Source organism: Alligator sinensis, unplaced genomic scaffold (assembly GCF_000455745.1).
Source record: "Alligator sinensis unplaced genomic scaffold, ASM45574v1 scaffold1223_1, whole genome shotgun sequence".
In the NCBI taxonomy this organism is placed as follows: Eukaryota; Metazoa; Chordata; order Crocodylia; family Alligatoridae; genus Alligator; species Alligator sinensis.
In genome coordinates, this window is record NW_005842062.1 from 1,447,329 (window position 1) to 1,467,529 (window position 20,201).

The window sequence follows — 20,201 nt, forward strand, 5'->3', positions numbered from 1 at the left end:
GGGGGCAAGTCATGCCTGTCCAACCCGATTACCATCTGTGATGAGATGACTGGCTCTGTGGATGTGGGGAGACTGGTGGATGTGGTGTGGATTGTGGTGAATCCCACAACATTCTTGCAGGCAAGCTAAGGAAATATGGGTTGGATGAACAGACTGTAAGGTGGATAGAAAACTGGCTGGGGCATAGGGCTCAGAGAGTAGTAATCAATGACTCGATGTCTAGTTGGTAGACGGTATCAAGTGGAGTGCCCCAGGGATCAATCCTGGGGCCAGTTTTGTTCAATGTCTTCATCAATGACCTGGAAGATGGCATAGAGGGGGGGGACAGGACTTATGAGGAAAGACTGAGGGAACTGGTCTTATTTAGTTTAGAGAAGTGAAGACTGAGGGGTGACTTAACAGCAACCTTCAACTATGTGAAGGAGGGTTCAAAAGGATGGTTCTAAACTGTTCTTAGTGGTGGCAGATGACAGAACAAGGAGCCAAGGTAATAGAATAGGTGTCAAATTGCAACAAGGGAAGTTTAGGTTAGATATTAGAAAGAATTTTCTCACTAGGAGAGTAGTGAAACACTGGAACAGGCTACCCAGAGTGGTGGGGAAAGCTCCACCCTTGGAGGTTTTCAAAACCTGACTAGACAAAGTTTGGCTGGGATGATCTAGTTGGTGATGGTTCTGCTTTGAGCAGGTGGTTGGACTAGATGACCTCCTGAGGTCCCTTCCAACCCTTATTTTCTATGATTCTATAAAGTCTGTCCTGAAAGCTAGCAAATATGTTACTGAAAAAGCCTGAAGAGGTGTGTCCCATACACTGCCAGTTAAGGCAACCTTAAAGTTGTCCTTTCTTGCACTGGAACCAAGTCAGTGATAGCTACTAACAGAAGTGGGGGGAGCTCTATCTTCTTCAGGATCCAAGCAGAGCTCACATATACCTGTAATAACCTTAACAAAAAATTGCCTTTGGCTGCTTCTCTACAGGGCATATGAGAAGCCAAAAATAAATGTCCCAAAGTACAACCTTTTTAAAAAGAATTTAACAGTTACCTTACAAAAAGGCTATGACCAGATTTCAGTTCTGTCTGCACAATTTCATATGAGATATAGTATGTTAACAACTAGCTCCTACATACATTAATCTAAAAGTAATCTGACATCTAACTATTTCCTGTAAAATATTAACAAATTAATTTGTTTGCTTCCCAGGAATGTTCTTCCAGTGGATTCTCTGTGCAGCAATATGGATAGTTTCTTTGGTGGTCAACCTTATCCAAAAATGTCCCCAGTTCTGGCCTCTGGCTATGCTTGGGGGTTTTGTATGGGCTACAGGTAATAAAGAAGAGATGCTACTTCTTCAAAGATGTGACAAAACTGTCTTCCCAGAAGAGACAATAACAATACTGAAGTAGTTAATATACAAAGTGTATCTTTTGTTATTCCAAAAAACTGACAGAACCCTGCTATTGCTGTATGTATTACCATGAACAAAATATTATATAATTACATCATTAATATTAAGTAACATTGGTCCTACACAGCTTCCCTTGTAAACCAATACCAAAACATCAGATTTTGATAATGACTGGAAAAAACAGATGGTGCTACAGACACTTGTATTTCTATATCTATTTAAAAGATATTTCTAGATCTATTATAAATCTATCTTAAATAGATACTGGAACTATATTGGCCAAGTTTTTACCAAAATGTACCTCTAAAGTAAGCTTTTGAACTAGTTACCTGATTTTCAAGTGTTGAACATCCAGCCCTTCCCTCTGATCACGGTGGAACCTGCTGGGTGATAAGCACTGAGCTTTTTCCTAATTTGTGGATTCTTCTCAAATTGGATTGACATAAATTAAACCTTAAAGACACATACAAGAAAGGAGTCATGAATTATCCAGTGAATAGTCAGAGACAGTCTTGGATGTTTTAATTTAGTTGATCTGAGAAAAATAATTTAAAACTTTAAAAGGCCCCTGAACTGGGCTACAGCTAAAAATGAGTGGCATTGCATAGACTAAAATTCTCTCTCTGTGGAGCAGAAATAACTCCATTAGTAGTGTTCTTCACTCTGTTAGTGGCTTCACTGCTAGCACGAGACTCAGTGAACTTCACAAAACCATTCTATATGACATTCACAACTGTAGATGAAGAAAAATGGAAATGTGTGAGTATGGGTAGAAAGTTTAAAAATAGTCCTACATATTATATTTAGACTCTGATCTTGTTCAAATCATCTGGCCTTATAAATCATATTGAAATGCAAAGTGAAAATACGATTAGGATTTATCATTATAATAACATAATTTGGATTATGTTTGCTGTATTGCAGGTAATATTACTGTTGTCCCCATTCTTAAAACCATTGGCTTAGGTCTTGGGCTCTTAATCTGGGCTTCTTTTAATTTGCTAACTGGCTGGGCAAGTTCAAGGTAACTATATTTAAATCTTACGTTATACCCTATAAATGCTATCAGTTCTTCAATAACAACTCTAATGAAAACATGTTATGAATGTGTGTGTGTGTGTGTGTGTGTGTGTGTGTGTGTGTGTGTGTGTGTGTGTGTGTGTATAAATGCATTATTACTGGATCACATTTGCTCACTCAGCTGATTGAGAGTATAGGCATACAAGCAAGTTACTGTAGTTGTAGGGTGAGAACATACAGTGCATAGCTACTCTACTGAAACTACCTGTGTGTGCTTTACCTTACTTTCACTGAGGCACAAACTACTCCACATTTACCTTGGGCCAAGAGCATGCACATGACTGCGACCCCAGAGTAGCTGAGGCTCTGTAAATTCAGTTTTCTTTACCTTATGTGACTTATTTGTGTCCTCAATGAACGTTTTTCCATGTGCATGTAAAATGCTGTCCATATTTCATTAGTATTCTTCATAGTGGTATATGCATAGATTTTTTTTTTCAGCCTGGGCATTTAGGTGTACATATCTTCCTGTAAGATTTCACTTAGTATAAAACAATGGCTGTAGTCTGGACTTCAAAGGAATCACTTTCATGAATAAGGATCTTCAAGATTAGCTCTTAATGAAAATGTATTTGTAAAACCAGTACAGTCAAATTAAATTAGTTAAATATTACAGGTTCGGTTGGTTCGGAATTGATCCAGAAGAGGTATCAAAACCCACCTTAAATTACATTGGAGCTACACTTTCTTTGTTAAGGTAAAATATTCTTCCTAATAATGAATAAGTTCTGTAATTTAAAAGATCATTGATTTAATCACTAAGGTGTAGATTTAAAAACAGTGAAAATGGGTGAGTTTAATATATTTTTCTAAATACAGTTTAATTGAACCATAATTCATGACTTGCCATACCTGTCTCTAGTGGGTTATGGAATAGAGAAAATCCCACACAATTTACTGATTCGTTTTGATGCACTGGCTGGGGGAGTAGTTAGCTGATTGCACGATTTCACAGTGATTACACACTTAATTTATACAACACAATTTTATTTTAAAACTCTTTGCTACGTATATAACACTGCTTAGCTTTAAGAAACACCACAAACATTAAAAACACAATAATTACATAGAAACAATGCTCCGAATGCACTTCCTTCCCAAACAATGCTATAAGAATTAGTGTTACAAAAACAACTACAATTACAACTAAAAGTTAAATTTGAATCAATACTATTATTTTTCATAATATACTTACAATCCTAGAATTCCGAGAAGCCAAATACCAAAATATAGTTTCATTCCTCAGTAGTACGATTTAATGGGTTGGCCTCAGTAGTACGGTTCAATAGGCTGGCCTCAGCAATACGATTCAATGAGCTGGGCTCACCAGTGATAGGACTGCGTCCCCTTCCTTCAGTCCCTTTCGGGCACTCCGCGGCTTCAGCGTGAACTAAGAGATTCGTGTTTACGGAGAGGTTGAATTAGGTGATCAATCTAATCCGAGTTTACACTTGCGATTCTTCCTTCGTTGTGCTGCAAGTGAAGTCACCTCCAAATTGGGACAGTAGGTTACAGGTTTTTATTGAGTGAGCTGCCGTCATTGGGCTCCTCCTACTCAACTTATCATACCTCCCAAATTTGGGCTCGGATCTTACTCAACAGAAATTACCTTTGTTGAGCATTTTTAAATTATTCTTAGGGAGACTTCTTCCATATCACTGTAAATACCTTTTTCTTTTTTTTTTTACCAGTCTGGTTAAAAGGCCTTAGGCTTTGATGTCTTGGAATTTGGATATTTGCTTTCTTTGTAAAAAACTTCTAAAGATACAATTTAAATTAAGACTTTAAGTGAAGTCAAGACATTTCGCACGTAGCTCCGAAACAATGAGCTAGATAAGGAGATAAATCCTATCTTCTTCCTGAAACTGGCTAATGGGCAACCTTTACAAACATTCAAACTATTTCATTCAATATGACAATACCCAGTGTTTCAAAGGTATATTTTCAGAATTAGATGCATGCTAATTCTGAAATAATGGCTAAACCGGTCTTCATAAATGGAACAGCACATTTTTTAATCCAATGTTAAATATCACCTTCAATAGCAAATGTAGACAGAGTAGTTTCAGTTACATTTCCAAAATGATTTGCTTGGCTCGAATTTTTTTACCGTGGAAATTATTGTATGGTAAAACTCCATAGAAAAAGCTAGGGGAGGAAATCTATAAAGAAAAAATAAAGAAATCTTTCATGGATTTCATCTCACATTGATCCAGAACTGTGAAGTTTATCTCCTTTCTACCCTTGGCAAAGAGTAGGTCCAAGGCCTGCAGAATCTACTGGAAGCCACAGTATCTCTTGCCCTACAAGTTCCCCAATTCCCAACACCATAGCTCTGAAGCCTCATTGCCAGGGATTCCCCTACTATTCCATTATCCAGGGTGCACCAGAAGGGCCTCTACACTTTTTTATGGAAGGTTTGACTATGGGCAAATCACTTTACAAATACTTAGGAAGGGATGACCTCTGCTCTTTAGAACTCATAATCTGAACATTTCATCTTAGTTTAATGGGGCTGCAGGGAGAACTGTGTGTGTTTGTCTGTGAAAGAAGTTAGATTTTTGCTCCTTATATTCCTGCTTATTCTTAATGGTAGGTGAAGAGCCATGAAGAGGACCCTCCTTTCAAGGACCTGCAAGAAGCAGTCCATAGGCTTAGAATTAAACCAAACAAAATCAAAATAGAAAAATCAAACCCTGCCAATCCTGACTATTCATATTTTCCTGATTAACTTGAAAAGTAAATGTGTAGGTCATATAATTGCTATTTCTACCTATCATAGAACCAGGCCTTCTAAGAGAGGCCTACCATAATCAGTTGAAAAATGAGTAAAAACATAAATAAAAATCAGAACCCTCCTTAAGGGAAGGGGCATGAAACTCTCATTCTCAGATCATATCTTGGATCAAGCTCAGTGCAGTGAACTGCTGAGTGTCTTATTCAGAAACTATGAATAAAAGGAGCATTAAAAACATTTTCAATACCAGCACTAATTCTAGAAAAATGTAAAGAGAGTCTCATTAATTTGCAGCTTATTTTTCCCTTCAAGTTGGGCTGCTGTAGAATTTCCCCTTGGATATCCTAGAACATATCTGTTACAGTCTGAAAATAAATTGTTGTGTAATGTCAATTGCCTTTGGAAAAGCATGTCAGAACAATGACACTTCAATACCTTTCTCATGATACAAGATAACTACAAGATCTCTATGATGTTCTGATAAAAGGTGCATTGGATCAATTTTTTTCCTGTAGTTTAAATATTTTTAAGCTAAGAATTCATTTCAAAGATACATTGAAGCCTGACAGTTGAATTCTAAGCAAAATAAGGAACAAAATGATAAGGCATTACATTGTTATCCTTCAGTATTAAATATTATGCTCCTATAAAGTGATGTGTGATATTTACTATTGTATTACCTCTTTACAGTGTGATCATATTTCTTTTTGTAAAAAGTGAAATTCCAAGTTCTTTAGCTTCATCAGAAGCTACGCCTTTATTGGATGAGGCAGTAAGTATTCTATACTTATTCTACAGCAAAACATACAGTAAAAACATATATCAGTAGAAAAAGTAGTTTCTTAGTATTTACCAGATGTATAAATGCTCCTGGTGAAATGGAAAAAAATTAGATACAAGCAGATAATTTGTATCTAAACATCAAGTTATGGGTAGTGTAAGATTAATAAGATTTAACAGAAAAGGATTTTCCCAAAATCCTTTCTTGACTGGCTTGTTTTATATGGCTCAGAAACCATTATGACAGAGCTCATATGAAATAGAGTTTATCCTCCCTGCGTCTGAGAAGGAAACAATTTTATGTACAGTTTTTGAAGCCCAAAACAAACTGTAAAATGTAGAATATTTTGATTAAAGAAAACATGCTGAATAACTTTTAATCTAGATTCTCCTGCATCACAGGGCAGAGAAGCAGCTATGGCTCTCTGATTCTCCATCCTGACCTTACTAAAGGTTAGAGGTGAAAGGCTGTGTCTATGCAAGACGCCGACATAGTGGTATAACATGGCAACAACCGTGATGTGACACTAATACGTAGTATTATTAGGCTACTGTGCAGTAGTGCTACTGCACAATAGTGTCACAAAAAATATGTTCATTGGTGCTACTGAGCAGTAATTTGGGTTACTGCACAGTCATTTAGTACTTGTTTGTACAAGTACTAAATGACTGCACAGTACCGACTGTGCAGTCAGCATCTCACATAGACGGAGCAAGCAAGCAAAGGTAGCTGGAGAACTGCATGCTTCAAACACTTGCCCATGCTGGCTTGCCTGATGTAGAGGCCACAGTTAGAAAAGCATAGTAACCACTAGAGTCCACCAGGTCAGGGAAAACCTTAGTCGAGTATTATCTGTGGGTGAAACAAAGAGAACAGATAATGGTATACAACCTACTTGTATTATCAAGAGGGATACAGTGTATGTGTGAGAAAATGGAAGCAAGCAAAACTGGTTTACGACAAAGGACATGCACAGCCAGCAGCATAATAGGAAAACAAATCAATTAACACCTCAAGACTGAAGAATCCACCAAAGTTAAGGGAAGACAAGTTTGAAATCAAAAATTGATTCCGATCAGTATTTTAGTTTCTCTTTCTGCAATGTGGTGAGTTCAAGCCCACAGTCAAGCAGTTTTATATTTTGAAGCGTTCCATATCATAGTCCAGTCTTTTTGGTTTGGGTTTATTTCCCAACACATTTCTCTTTTGTGAGAAGGTTTTAATTTCCTTTTCTACAGTGTGAGACACTTTCATTTTTTCAGTAAAATAGGGGAGCAGTTTTAATTATTTTAAAAGCATATGACACAAAAATTGCTACTGTTGTCCACAGCCAATCAACTATTCTGTAAACACCAGTTCTGATACATCATGGGTGGACAATTTTTCTCCAAAGGGAAAAAGAATGATGTAAGTAGTTACCATTTCTTTTCTTCATTCTGGTTATGGTTATGGGCAGGGGCATCTTAAAGTTGCTTAAATATAAAACATGAATTTATATATTTAAATATTACAATGGATGTGAAAATGCAGTTTAACTTAGTATTCAGATAAATTTTAACTTGAATAAGGTGATTATTGGTCTACTTGCTCAATAGCCTCTCTCACTTTCCTCAATATTAGTTATAGCAAAGAAGATCTGAACTGTCTAGTAGAGATAACTTAAGATACAATTTCATTGCCTTCTAAATTTTCCCAAATGGGTTATTAGGCCATCCTAGTACACTATAGTGTCTTGTCTTTAACTTAAATTGTAAGCTGTTTAGGGCAAGAACTGTCTTTTTACAACATTCTTGTCCTTTCCTTTTATGTGTCCTTGCAACAAGGTATTTAGCAGAATTTGTAGATTCATTGGAATCTGACAGGCCATGCTGTGAGTGCTTCTGCTATGGCCTTGAACCTGCAACCTCTGAGTACCTTAGTGCCCATATCACCCCAGCCCCCACTACATTACAGTACAGTACCTAGTTCAGTCAGATCCTAGCTAGGGCATACATGCAATACTATATTATATTATAAAAAATAATGTGCTGGACAGTGTAATTTCTGTAACATTCTTAGCACTTTCCATCTAGCAGTATGTTTTACACAGTATCATTATAATCTGGATAAGTCTTAAGTAAACTGATGAATAATGATTTCTTTTTTCTGCCTTTTCTGTTTAAGAGGCTGTAGCCTAGCAGTAGTAGCTGGAATACTATATGGTTCCAGTTTTGTGCCAGTACTTTATATCAAGGACCATGGAAGAAGAAATGGAACTCTATACACAGGAGCAAGTCAATACGGTAAAGACCAATAAGCTTTTTTTGCATTTCCCCTTGTAACAACAGCATATCCTAGTTGCCTGAGAAGTAGACTTGGTGATTCTTAAGCCTTCTTCCTCTGGTGATATATGGTGATAAATGACTCATTGTCCCTGATTCTCCAAACCCTTGCCTAATAAGTAATCATTTACTTCCGGGCAAATCAATGCAAAATGCTAAATCGAAATGGTAATGTTGATATCCACTATTTCTGGATGTAAGTAACCAAAAAAAGTATGAGGCTGGGGAGGATTTAAAGGAAAAAAAAACACCTTAACTGATGTGATAAAAAACAATAGGCAATAAAATTTTCAAGAACAAATCGCATCAAATCAACAATAGTTACTTAATTATTTTAGTGAGTAAGGGGAAAGAATTAGATGTGGTATCTCTTGACTTTAGTAAGTCTTTCAAATTATATACTTGAAAAATATCAGTGGTTCTCCGTCAAACTAGAAACAAGTTCAAGGGGCAGGTAAAGCTACCTCCTGCAAGTCGATCTCACCACATTTAACAGTCCTATATGCTTTTTCTTTTCCATCTCCAATAGTTCACACAGTCTTCTTGCACCACTGTCAATCTCGTAATCTTGTGGTCCTCTTCCGCAATATGCATGGACTTCACCACATACTTATCCCAAACTACTTGTCAGTCAGGTGAACAGTGTGTCTTTTCTCATTGGTATTGTCTACTGGCTACTGTACTCTTCGTTACATCACATATGCCTGTAGAGTACATAAGTTTGGGAAGGCAGAGCAAACAAGAAGAGGGTCTCACAGAATAACTTCAGGAATGGGACATTAGGCTGAAACATAAGGATCCATATTCTTGATTCAAAAGGTTTGGTGATTATAGTTAAAAATAAGGAGATACAGTAAGTGAAAATACAGTAAGTGATTTTAGGATTGTGTTATCAAAGACCATGAAGACATTTCCTTCCAAGATAAACAAATGAATAAAACAGCCAGTACTTCCTCCAATTCCTCCACTACCCCACTTTTTTCAGGAATTTAAATGAAATCAATGTTTTACAATCTATCCATTGTATTCTAGCCATCTCTCTGTTTCCTAATTGTCTTCCAAAGGGAAGTTATTTGAAGAGGGGAAAAAATCTCACTTGCATTTCATTTATTCTAAGGTATCTGAGTAGAGAGATGATGCAGTATACCCTTGTAATGCTCTCTGGAAGCAAACTAGCCACCAAAAAACTATAAGCTCAAAGAAAGAACCAGATCCAAAGAGTTTCCAACAGTTCTCACTGAGCTGATTGCCAAATTACTGCAGAAAATTTGGCAACCATAATACAGTTTGCTGAGAAGTAGTGATTAACCAAAACCCTGCAACTGTCATCATATACAATCTGTCTCTTACTGAATATAACACTTTATAATATAGTAGAAACTAGACAACTGTTTCATTGCCTTTTTTCCATCTGTGGCAGAATGAGGAAACACACCAACATGCTACAGCGTCTGCCATGCTATATCATACATTTTCTTTTTTTCAGTGCTTGCACAAGCACACTCCATAAAGAGTTCATTCATTTTTATAGTGACCACAAGTGCACTACAGACTTCATTATTGATACATAAAAAGCAGGTCCCTATTCTAAAGAGTTTAACATGTGAATGACAAGACAATTGCATATTGCATACATCAGGAGAGGGAGGAGGAAGGATATAGATAGGCTGCAGGCCATTGGATTACAGATTCACTCAGTTGAGTCCTTCATAAATTTCAGTAGCTTCTAAACTGATAGAAAGTTTTTTTGTAGAATGGTGGTTAGCCATGTTAGTCTGATCAGGCAGAAAGTAGGGCAGGGTAGCATCTTAGGGCGTTTATACACATGTTCGGGGGGGGGTGCTGTGTGCTTTAATTACAGTGTCTTTAAGAGCACTCTATTAAAGCAACTAGAGCATCTCATATGTCAGCGTCCCCACACTTCAAAATGGCAGAGGGGGTGCTTTAAAGCTCATCAAACAAATTTTAGATAAAGCACCCCTGCTGCCATTTTGAATCATAGTGACACTGATACATGACGCATGGGAGGCTGCTGGAGCACAGTAATTGCTACGCTCCAGCAGGCTCGATTAACCGAGTCTGCTCCAACGCGCTGCAATTACAGTGCATTGAAGGAGCCTCACTGCTCATATATAAGCACCCTTAGAGACTAACTGGTTCAGAGAGCTATGAATTTTTGTAGGTAACAATCTATTATATTAGATGCCATGAGAAAGACTTTTTGTGGGTAATGCTGTAGAACTGAGGTGAGAATTGAGGTTTAAGTAAGACGTTTCAAAGCATAAGTGCATAGAAAAATTCATGAAAGTGTTGGTGAGAAAACTACTTGTGGATAATATGGCCAATGCACCGAAGCCCCATATTTAATTTAAACAGGTAGGACTAACTACAACTATAGCCATATTTGCAACCATATTTGTATTACATGTGGACAATGCAGCCATGAGCAAACTTCAGATTATTACTATGAATGCATTTTATACTTATGAACAGTATGCCTGATATGTCATAGAATAAATTTAGTAAAATACTCTTAATAACCAAAGTAAGATCTTAGACATTTCCTTTACAACTTCTGTTTCAGATTTAGACTATGTCTTTGCACACTTTAGTGGAATCTTCCTTACAAGTACCAGCTACTTTCTGATCTACTGTATAGTCATGAAAAATAAACCTAAAGTTTACCCTGAAGCTATAATACCAGGTATGACTATTTTTTATGTGGCTGTTCATTTCACTTACTTTCTCTTAACACCTCAACTCTTCTACTAGAATTAGTACAAGCCATATTTGGGGGATTTTAGGTAGCTCTTGGGAGTTTGTTCATTTGAACTCTTTTGAAAGAGCATATTTATTAAGGGAAAGTAATTAGTAGTGGTCCAATTTGAAATGTGAAGTGCCATACAGAGATTTGTTAATGTAGATAGTTTGCCAAAACTAAGAAAAGATGGAAATTGAAAAGTACATCAGCACCCAAGAAATTATAAATCTGAATTAATTGGGTATTTCCATCAGAGATGGTAATCTTTCTTATGAGTTGAGATTTAATAATCTAATAAATTTTGTTAATGTTTTAAAGATACTAAAATATTTCAATCTTGTTTTACATTGTTAATACTTAGGTTGATCTTTCACAACTTGTGGTAGACAGCCTAAAGTGTTGTTGGACATAGTTTTCTATGATTGTGATTTATTGTTTTTAGGATTTATGTCTGGTATACTTTGGGCAATAGCCAATTGCTGTTGGTTCATAGCCAATCACTACCTCAGTGCTGTGGTCAGCTTTCCAATAATTACTGCTGTAAGTATCTAAAAACAATATTTTTCTTTGTGCCAGGTTTTCCATTTTTTTCAGAGAAAGCTGCAGCTTCAGAGTGTCTGTTATACCCAGCCTGCAGACTTTTCTCAAAACACTGTTACTTCTTCTGCTTGTCTTCATTTGCCTTGCCATGTTTTTAAGAACATGTGCAATTGTGATGAATACCATCTTGGCCAAAGTCAAATTCAGGATCTACCAAATGAATAAGAGAATCGGGCTGTGTTGCTCGTGCTGTAACCCTCAGCTGTTTGGGGTTGGAATGGAGAATGCAATATACACTGGGTTGTGGGTCACATGATTTCATCTTGGCAGTTATATTTTCTCGGTTTCTCACAAGTTATGACATTTCTGTCTCAAGAATTAACTTGGAATTAAGATATAAATTCTGCTGTTGGCCTTTATGTACACGAAGTGAGACTTAAACGATATTATAAACAATGAAAATAATACAAAGGTACTATTTGTGTGAGGAGGTGAGCAGAAATTTGCCTATGTACATGTATAAGGCAGTACATATAATGCATCTTTAGTCTTTTGGAAATGCTTACATTTTACCCTCTGCTTAGTACGAGCTATGAGCTCACAAGCTGATCAGTAGAACCTCCCAAACCAGAAATAGTTTAACCAGAAGCAGCAGTCGTGTAACATAGCCACTCTAGCATGTCTCTGAGGGTAAGCTAATTAGTTCTGCTGGGAGCTATGGGCATATCACCATATTAATGTGGTTATACTGCTTTCATTTCAGGAGTACTAGCATGTATAGAACTATCCCAGACAACTCTGCACAGTGCAAAATAGTGACATACTGTGATGTGAACTAATTAGCTAATTAGTCCACCCACAGTACGATGCACTAAGCTAGTGATACCACTTCCCATTTGGGAGGTAGTACCATATTTTCTCATATACCACATGTCCCCAAATAAGGCGTGCACCATGTTTTTGGACAGCAAAATGTAGGAAAAATAGATTTCTTCAGAGTCATGGCTGACTGCATAACAGAATAACTCTTCCTGAAAACCCAGAATATCTAGGAAGTGTGATGTCCCAAGAAACAGTCTGAGTTAGGATCTTCCTGATATGACATGACAGTGACAGGGCTAAGCCCAAGACATGTGTAAGGGCAGTAGCAAGACTGTTGCTTTACTATAAATAGTTATTTCTTTAAGTTCCTTCAAATGTTAAAACTTTATTTCCATCCCACAAGCCTCATCAAGACACTACAGACTGCAGAAGCTCAGATGCCCTGAACCAGATGAATTGCTCCTTTAGGCACATCTACAGTTCTACAACTATTAGAGTACATCAACATGTGTAATTAATGCACTCAAATTTACTGTGCAGTAAATTCAGGCTTATTAAATTGCTCGTGGATGCACATATAAATGTGCACCCAAGTTTGGAGCAAATTGAGCCTGACAGGACCAACCTAGTCCAGGGCTGCGCCTGCCCTGCTCTGCCCCCCTACAGCTGTAGGAGGAGCTTCAACCTCCCCCACCCCTGGGTACCAGCCCTGAGCTGGCAGGTAGCACTGGGGTCATGCCTGGGATCTGGGTGGCAGGGGAGAGTTGTCCCTGGCTCTGGGGGCAGCTCCTAGCTGTGCAGAGCTTGGGGTCAACTGTGGACAGTGCTCCCAAGGAGCACATACAGGTCCAAGCCACTGACTGGGGAGAACCAGAACCCAGAACCACAGTGGCAGTGGGGCCTGAAGCTTCCCTGCAGTTTGTGTCCTACAACTAAAGGGGATGTTAGGGGAGGCAGCAGGGACCACACAGCAGCCCTAGGGCTGGGAGCTGCCCTTATGCTGCTGAGCAGCCAATCCGATTCCTAACTAGGCTGTTCAAGCCCCTGTTCCCCCGTACTACCTGGTATAACATTGGAGCCCAGCCCAACTTGTCACCAGCCTTGCCTAACTCTGAGGCTTCTGAGGTTTCTTTAGGCTGGCTGTCCTCTGCATGGTTACTTCAGTGCAGAGCTGCACCCAGTGTACCTGCAGAGCTCTCAGCAAGGGGTAGGCAAGCGCTGGTACAAGGTGAAGCTGTGAGCACACAGCCCCATGCAGAGAGCAAGGTGCAAGCACCATGGGGACATGGGGGCTGCAGAAATTTTGGGGAAGCTAGGGAGTAGTCAGTTGACCATGAAATCTCATCCTGTATTCATGCTTCAGGTAAGGTTTGCTATCTAAAGAATATATCCAGCCAATATATCCAGGCAGTTCAGGTAATATTTAAATGTTACATGGTCATCCTGGAAAGGCCATTGAGAAAGAATCCACTATAGAAAATGCTGTATGTGAATAAAAACTAACCTTACCTTTTAGGGCCCTGGATTTATAGCTGCAATGTGGGGAGTCCTTGTATTCAAAGAGATAAAGGTAAGTCCACTAGTATCCTAATTATTTCACTTGTACCTGACTCAAAGAATTGCATGTGAATCCTGAGATTTTAGGATACATGGCACAGTACAGTATCTGTAAGACCTCATCTTCATGTCTAACCACTGGATAGATGAAATGCAATTATACAAGAGAAAATTTTTCAAGAAAAAATATTTGTGACATTCCCATTCTATAGGTACAGAATTCAGTGAAGGCTAATTTACTCTTTCACGAGTGTAATGTAGATATAGCCTCAGGTATAATTTAGATCTCCAGCTCCAAGAGAGTGATGCTAAAACCCCCCACCTAACTTTATATGCCCCTAACAACTATAAACAACTCGGTTTTTGCCAGTTCAATGATCTAAGCATCTAAGGTTCTCATTCTGTATATGAATGTATGCAGTAGCCTGATAGTAAAAGCACTGGACCAGGATGTAGGGCATCAGGCCCAATTTCCTACTGTATCTGACGACTTTAAAACCAACGCCTCTCACCTCACAAGCATCTCTTTCCCCATTTGAGAATTATCTGCAAGTCAGTTGAATATCCTCAGGAGATATGTCCAAATATTTGCAATATAGGAGTAATTCACAAAAGCTATCTGTGACAACCTGACCTTGGATGCGGTCTGATGTGCCTTTAAGACACACTCCTAGGGTGTTCTCACATCTTCAGGGTTGCCCTTCAGCCCCAATCCTTTTCTGCCATCTGCTGCTTGACCACTGAGAACAAACTGAGGTGCTCCAAAGGTCACTTCTCTGACTCATGGCACCTCAGCTTTAGCTGCTTCACCCAGATCTCACCAGCTCTTAGCAGAGGGGATTTTGCCAGCTAGAAGAATCACTCCTATGTCCAGTTACGTGCTCAGAGATCATAGATCGTCCTTCTTGGGAAGAGGCCTGCCTTTATGATAAACGCTCTGAAATCACTTTTGCCATTGACAATAGTAAAATATAAAATATAACAAAAAGAGTTATTTAAAAACAAGAGCAAAAGTAAGACATCAGTAACCATACATTGAGATACAGAGTTATAGGAACAAACAAATAGTTTCATAGTTGTTAGGGTTGGAAGGGACCTCAATAGATCATCAAGTCCGACCCCCTGCCCTGGGCAGGAAAGAGCGCTGGGGTCATATGACCCCAGCCAGATGCTTGTACAGTCTCCTCTTAAATACCCGCAAGGTAGGGGAGAGTACCACCTCCCTTGGAAGTCCATTCCAGATTCTGGCAACCCTTACCATAAAGAAGTTCTTCCTGATGTCCAACCTGAATCTGCACTCTGTCAGTTTGTGGTCATTGTTCCTGGTTATTCCAAGGGGTGCCCTGGTAAACAGAGTATCTTCAATTTCTTGCTGACCCCCTCCCCACCCCCCCCAATGAATTTGTAAATGACCGCAAGATCCCCTCTCAACCTTCTCTTGTGGAGGCTGAACTGATCCGGGTCCCTTAGTCTCTCCTTGTAAGGCCTTACCTGCAGGCCCCTAACCATATGAGTGGCCCTCCTCTGGACCCTCTCAAAGTTATTCACATCCCTCTTGAAGTGTGGCACCCAGAACTGGACACAGTACTCCAACTGCGGCCTCACCAATGCCACATAGAGGGGAAGTATTACCTCCTTGGACCTGTTTGTGATGCACCTGCTAATGCATGATAGAGTGTGGTTAGCTTTACTGATTACTTCATCACATTGATAGCTCATATTCATCTTGGAGTCAACTATGACTGTGTTGTGCTGCTGAAAAAGTCATCTCCTAGCCTATAGGTGTGTTGGTAATTCCTTCTCCCATGATGCAGCAGTTTGCATTTGTCTTTGTTGAACTGCATCCTATTCTTTTCTGCCCACTTTTCCACCCTTTCTAGGCCCACCTGGATTCGATCCCTTCACATTAGTGTGTTAACTTTACCCCATAATTTTGTGTCATCCACGAATTTGGACAGAATGCTCTCTACGCCCTCATCCAAGTTGCTGATGAAGACACTGAATAGCATAGGTCCAAGGACCGAGCTTTGGGGGACCCCACTGCCCACATCTTTCCAGGTCGATACCGACCTGCCCACCACCACTCTCTGGGGGTGACCCTTAAGCCAATTTGCCACCCACCTGACTGTGTAATCATCTGTCACAGCTGCTCAGTTTGTTTATGAGAATAGGATGAGACACTGTATCAAAGGCCTTCTTAAAATCCAAGTAGATGACATCTACCTCGACTCCTGCATCTAAGCATTTTGTGACCTGGTCATAAAAAGAAATAAGTTTAGTCAGGCAGGATTTACCTGCTATGAACCTGTGCTGGCTGCCCTTCAGCATTATTTTTCCTGTTGGTCTCCCACAAATGTGATTCTTGATAATTTTTTCAAAGGTTTTCCCAAGGATAGAGGTGAGACTAACCAGCCTATATAATTACTTGGATCCTCCTTCCTCCCCTTCTTGAAAATAGGGACCACATTGGCCCTTTTCCAGTCCTCTGGGACCTGACCTGAGCACCATGAGCACTCAGTCAGCCATGCCAGTTGCTCTGCTATGATACTGGACAATTTCTTCAGCACCCTTGGATGAAGATCATCCAGGCCTGCTATCTTAAACACATTCAGCCCCTCCAAGTGTCCTTTTACTAGGTTGGTGCAAGCCGTTGGTGGGCTGGTGTTCCTCCTGTGCCTTTCAAATGAAAGAAAAAAGCAATAGCCTCACCTGACCCTGCATTTGAGAATGAAGCTTTTGTGCAGCTCCAGCAGGTTAGAAAGCAGCTCCTGCCTCCCACCTTCCATCAGCCTGTTTCACTCAGCCCATATCCTATGCCCAGAAAAAAAATACCTAAAAACGAACACTTGCTCTCACGGAAAGGTTTAAGGACAGTTTCTTATCTGGCCATTAGAATCATTATCCTTTAAATCAGGGGTTTTCAACCTTTTTGAGTCTGAGTACCCCAGTGGCCAGATGCCGAGAATGAGGTGGGGGAGGAAGCGCATGGTCGGATGCAAAGGGGTGAGGTGGGGACAGCATGCCAGCAGGTGGGGATGGAGCGCTGCTGCCTCCCAGGAGCAGAGTGAGGGCGGAGAAGCTCACTGGGCTGGGTTAAGGGCAGTGGCGCCCCTCTGTGGGGTGGGGAAGCTCACTGGGCTGGTGTGTGGCCATGTGCAAGCTTCCCTGCCCTGGCAGCACTCCATCCCTGCCTTCCCGCACACACCTCCTACGGCTGGTTCAAGTACTCCCAGGGGTACCCCCGGTTGACAACCCCTGCTTCAGATCCTTAGGGAGCCCATACTGCGCATATAATTTACTGCCCCCTGGACTACAGGGGGCATTTACATTTAAAATATAAATTCATCATTATCTCAAAGGGCCTAACTCAAGAGCCTTAGACCAGCATTTCTTGAACCCAAAAGTGTGTCGCAAGAATATATGAAAGGGTCATGAACAAACTTTAAAAATTCTCTTTTAAATGAGAAAAAGGTGGGAAACAGTGGCTTTTCCCTTGTCGGCTGGCAAGAGTTCTAGCTTGCAAGGGGCTGTTTGGGGCCCCCCATGACCCACGCATGCCCCTCTTGCCCCACACACCCACCCCTGCCCCACACACTAGGTGGCTCAGGGCGGGAGGCAGCAGGTCAGGAGTGAGGGGCACTGTGTCAGGATTGGTCATTGATGTCTACAAGTGGGCCCTGGTACAAAAAAAGGTTGAGAACCACTGCCTTAGACAACATCCAAAAGAGTCCATTTGACTGGTTATTAAACATACATATGTCAGATGCTAAGTCTTCACAATTATTTCCCTCAAGTGTGAATAAGTGAGGATTGCTTAAGTTAATAAGTGCTCTACTAAACAGTCTTGAACACAGTATGAAACAAAAATTACATTCATGTCAAATACCACAATTCATACAGACATAATAATTATGTATGTATGCCTCTACCTATATGTAGAGACAGCGCATGCCATATCAGTCAATGAAACTGAAGAAAACATGCATGCCTTCCACAAAGACCTCCAAATATTGTAGGTTCATGATGCTATCTATCCTATAATAATTCTGTGAATTGTTCAAAGCAGTTGATTGGGTAGTCTGTGCAGACCTACTGGGACCTACTGGGACTTCAATAACTTCATAAACTTTACTTGAGGTACATTTGAGTGGAGTTTGAATAGACATAGGTTCAACAGGATGAGAAGTCTGGTTTTTCTTTTAAATTAGTTAAATAATGTGTGTCTAGAAATAACTTCTGTGAACATTTTAAAACTTGCTTCTGAAAACATGACATTCCAGAAAACTCATTCATTCATGCAATCTACTGTGCATCCTATTAAATTTTACTTTGAGGTGGTAGGGGATGTTGTGTTTTGTTTTTAACAGATATTCATTGTATTTTTCTTTTCTCTCTCTTTGGCCATACAGGGATGGAAAAACTATTTGTTACTCATAGTAGCATTCGTTATCATTTTAGCTGGCTCACTCTGCACAGCTTTTTCTAAAGTTTAAAGTGATTGCAGAGACCAGCAGATGGTGCTATTGTCTAATAAAATACATTGTGGAGAAGATTACACCTCTATCATTTTTAAAAGGACTATTTATTGTGACAATGAAAGTAAATTAAGCAGATATTCATATTCAAGAAATTTTATCCCAATGGAACCATTTTTTTCATACCTGAAGCAAGCTTTGGATAATATAAGAAAAAAACTTTTTCAATATACTCTTCTAGAAGATAAGCATTGGCCTGTGTAATTGCAAGAACAAAAACTAATCAAAGGGCTGTCATTATTTAGAATTATTTAAATTCTAAAAATTTTTATTTTATAATTTACTGGTTTTCTGGTAGTGTGGTACCTAAATAAGTTCTCACAGAATAATCATACGTTCATTTCACTTTTGTAGGTGGAGGAAAAAGGGAACATTAATGCTAAGTGCTTAATATTTTACTGAATTGCAAAAAAAATTAACATATAGGACATTTTGGCTTCTTAGTTTCCTGAGAATGTATCCTTTTGGAATATCCTTGTTTACACTAAGATAAAAAGACATGCCAGCAAAATCTCACTGAAGCACTTTTTTCTTTAAAAGGCAACTATCTAGAAAAATGTGTTTTGCATAAAAATGTTATCTGCCTTCTACTTTATCATTTAGAATGTGAAAGCTTTTTTATTGTTGTTATGAATCACAAATGATTGTTTATAATCAGCCAGTTCTTTTCAGAAAGGCATTCATTCATGGTTCTGTCTAAATTATGCAAATATTCTGTATCAGAGGCATGATTTCTGTGGCATTTTTTTCTACAATCTGTTGAGAGGTATTGGGAGGAACTATGCAAATAAACATTTCATTCTGTCACTAGGACTTTTACAATACAAAATAAAAATACAATCAAAAGGTTGTTGCCAGGAACCAATTATTGTGCTTTTTCTTCCTTTAGCATATTTGATGCTAAAGGTATAGATACCAATATAATATTTGTCAGTGGCAATGCATAGGGGGTGCGCGGGGGTAAATGTGCACCCCCTGAGAGCACTGGTGCACCCCCTGAGAGGCCGCACTCTCTGCTTAGGTAATGTGCAGGGGGGGCAGGCGGGAATGCTGATGCCCCCCCTGTGAGCACTGGCCAGGGAGTGGGAGTGCCGGATGAAGTGGTGCAGCCACTTCCGGGAGTGGTGTGGCTGCTTCCCAGTCGCCTTGATTACCCACGGGGACGCACACACCCCTGGGTCGGTGATATTGGCCTTGGTGGGACATCACCCCCCCCAGTCAGCGAGACCAGCCGCATGCAGGGGGACCCCCCCAGTCACTGACTGGTTGCTGGGGGGAGCCCATGCTTCCCTTCACTAAGGTGGCACCAGTCGCCCATGATATTTGTATAAGCTTTGCTAAAGATTAGTACTATAGGACATTTTTACATGTGATGCAGGTGTTGCAGGGGGAGGGGGAGCCTTTAATTAGAGCAGCTCAAGGCCCCACACTTTAAAAAGGTGGTAGGAGCACTTTATCTAAGGCTCATTGAATAAGCTTTAGTTAAAGGGCCCCCACCACCATTTTGAAGCACGGGGAAATTGATACACAAGAGACAGAGGCTGGCTGGAGCATGATAACTACCACACTTCAGCAGACTTGATTAATTGAGTCTCCTCTGACATGCTGTAATTACAGCACATCAGAGCAGCCTCTCGGCTTGTGTATAGGCACCTATAAT

General features: G+C 39.7%; 1 protein-coding gene across 2 annotated transcripts in view; it reads left to right on the forward strand.

Moving 5' to 3' along the window:
• The window catches only part of TMEM144 (transmembrane protein 144), a 27,590-nt gene extending 7,591 nt beyond the window's left edge, over positions 1-19,999 (forward strand). For both annotated transcript variants that reach the window (XM_006023155.3, XM_025203600.1), the window contains exons 3-12: positions 1,203-1,325; positions 2,332-2,431; positions 3,104-3,184; positions 5,915-5,996; positions 7,336-7,412; positions 8,169-8,287; positions 10,911-11,030; positions 11,530-11,627; positions 13,966-14,019; positions 18,416-19,999. In XM_006023155.3, the coding sequence (XP_006023217.1) occupies positions 1,203-1,325; positions 2,332-2,431; positions 3,104-3,184; positions 5,915-5,996; positions 7,336-7,412; positions 8,169-8,287; positions 10,911-11,030; positions 11,530-11,627; positions 13,966-14,019; positions 18,416-18,499 (938 nt within the window). In that variant the 3' untranslated portion in view covers positions 18,500-19,999. The remainder of the gene's footprint in view (positions 1-1,202; positions 1,326-2,331; positions 2,432-3,103; positions 3,185-5,914; positions 5,997-7,335; positions 7,413-8,168; positions 8,288-10,910; positions 11,031-11,529; positions 11,628-13,965; positions 14,020-18,415) is intronic.
• The last annotated feature ends 202 nt before the right edge of the window (positions 20,000-20,201 follow it).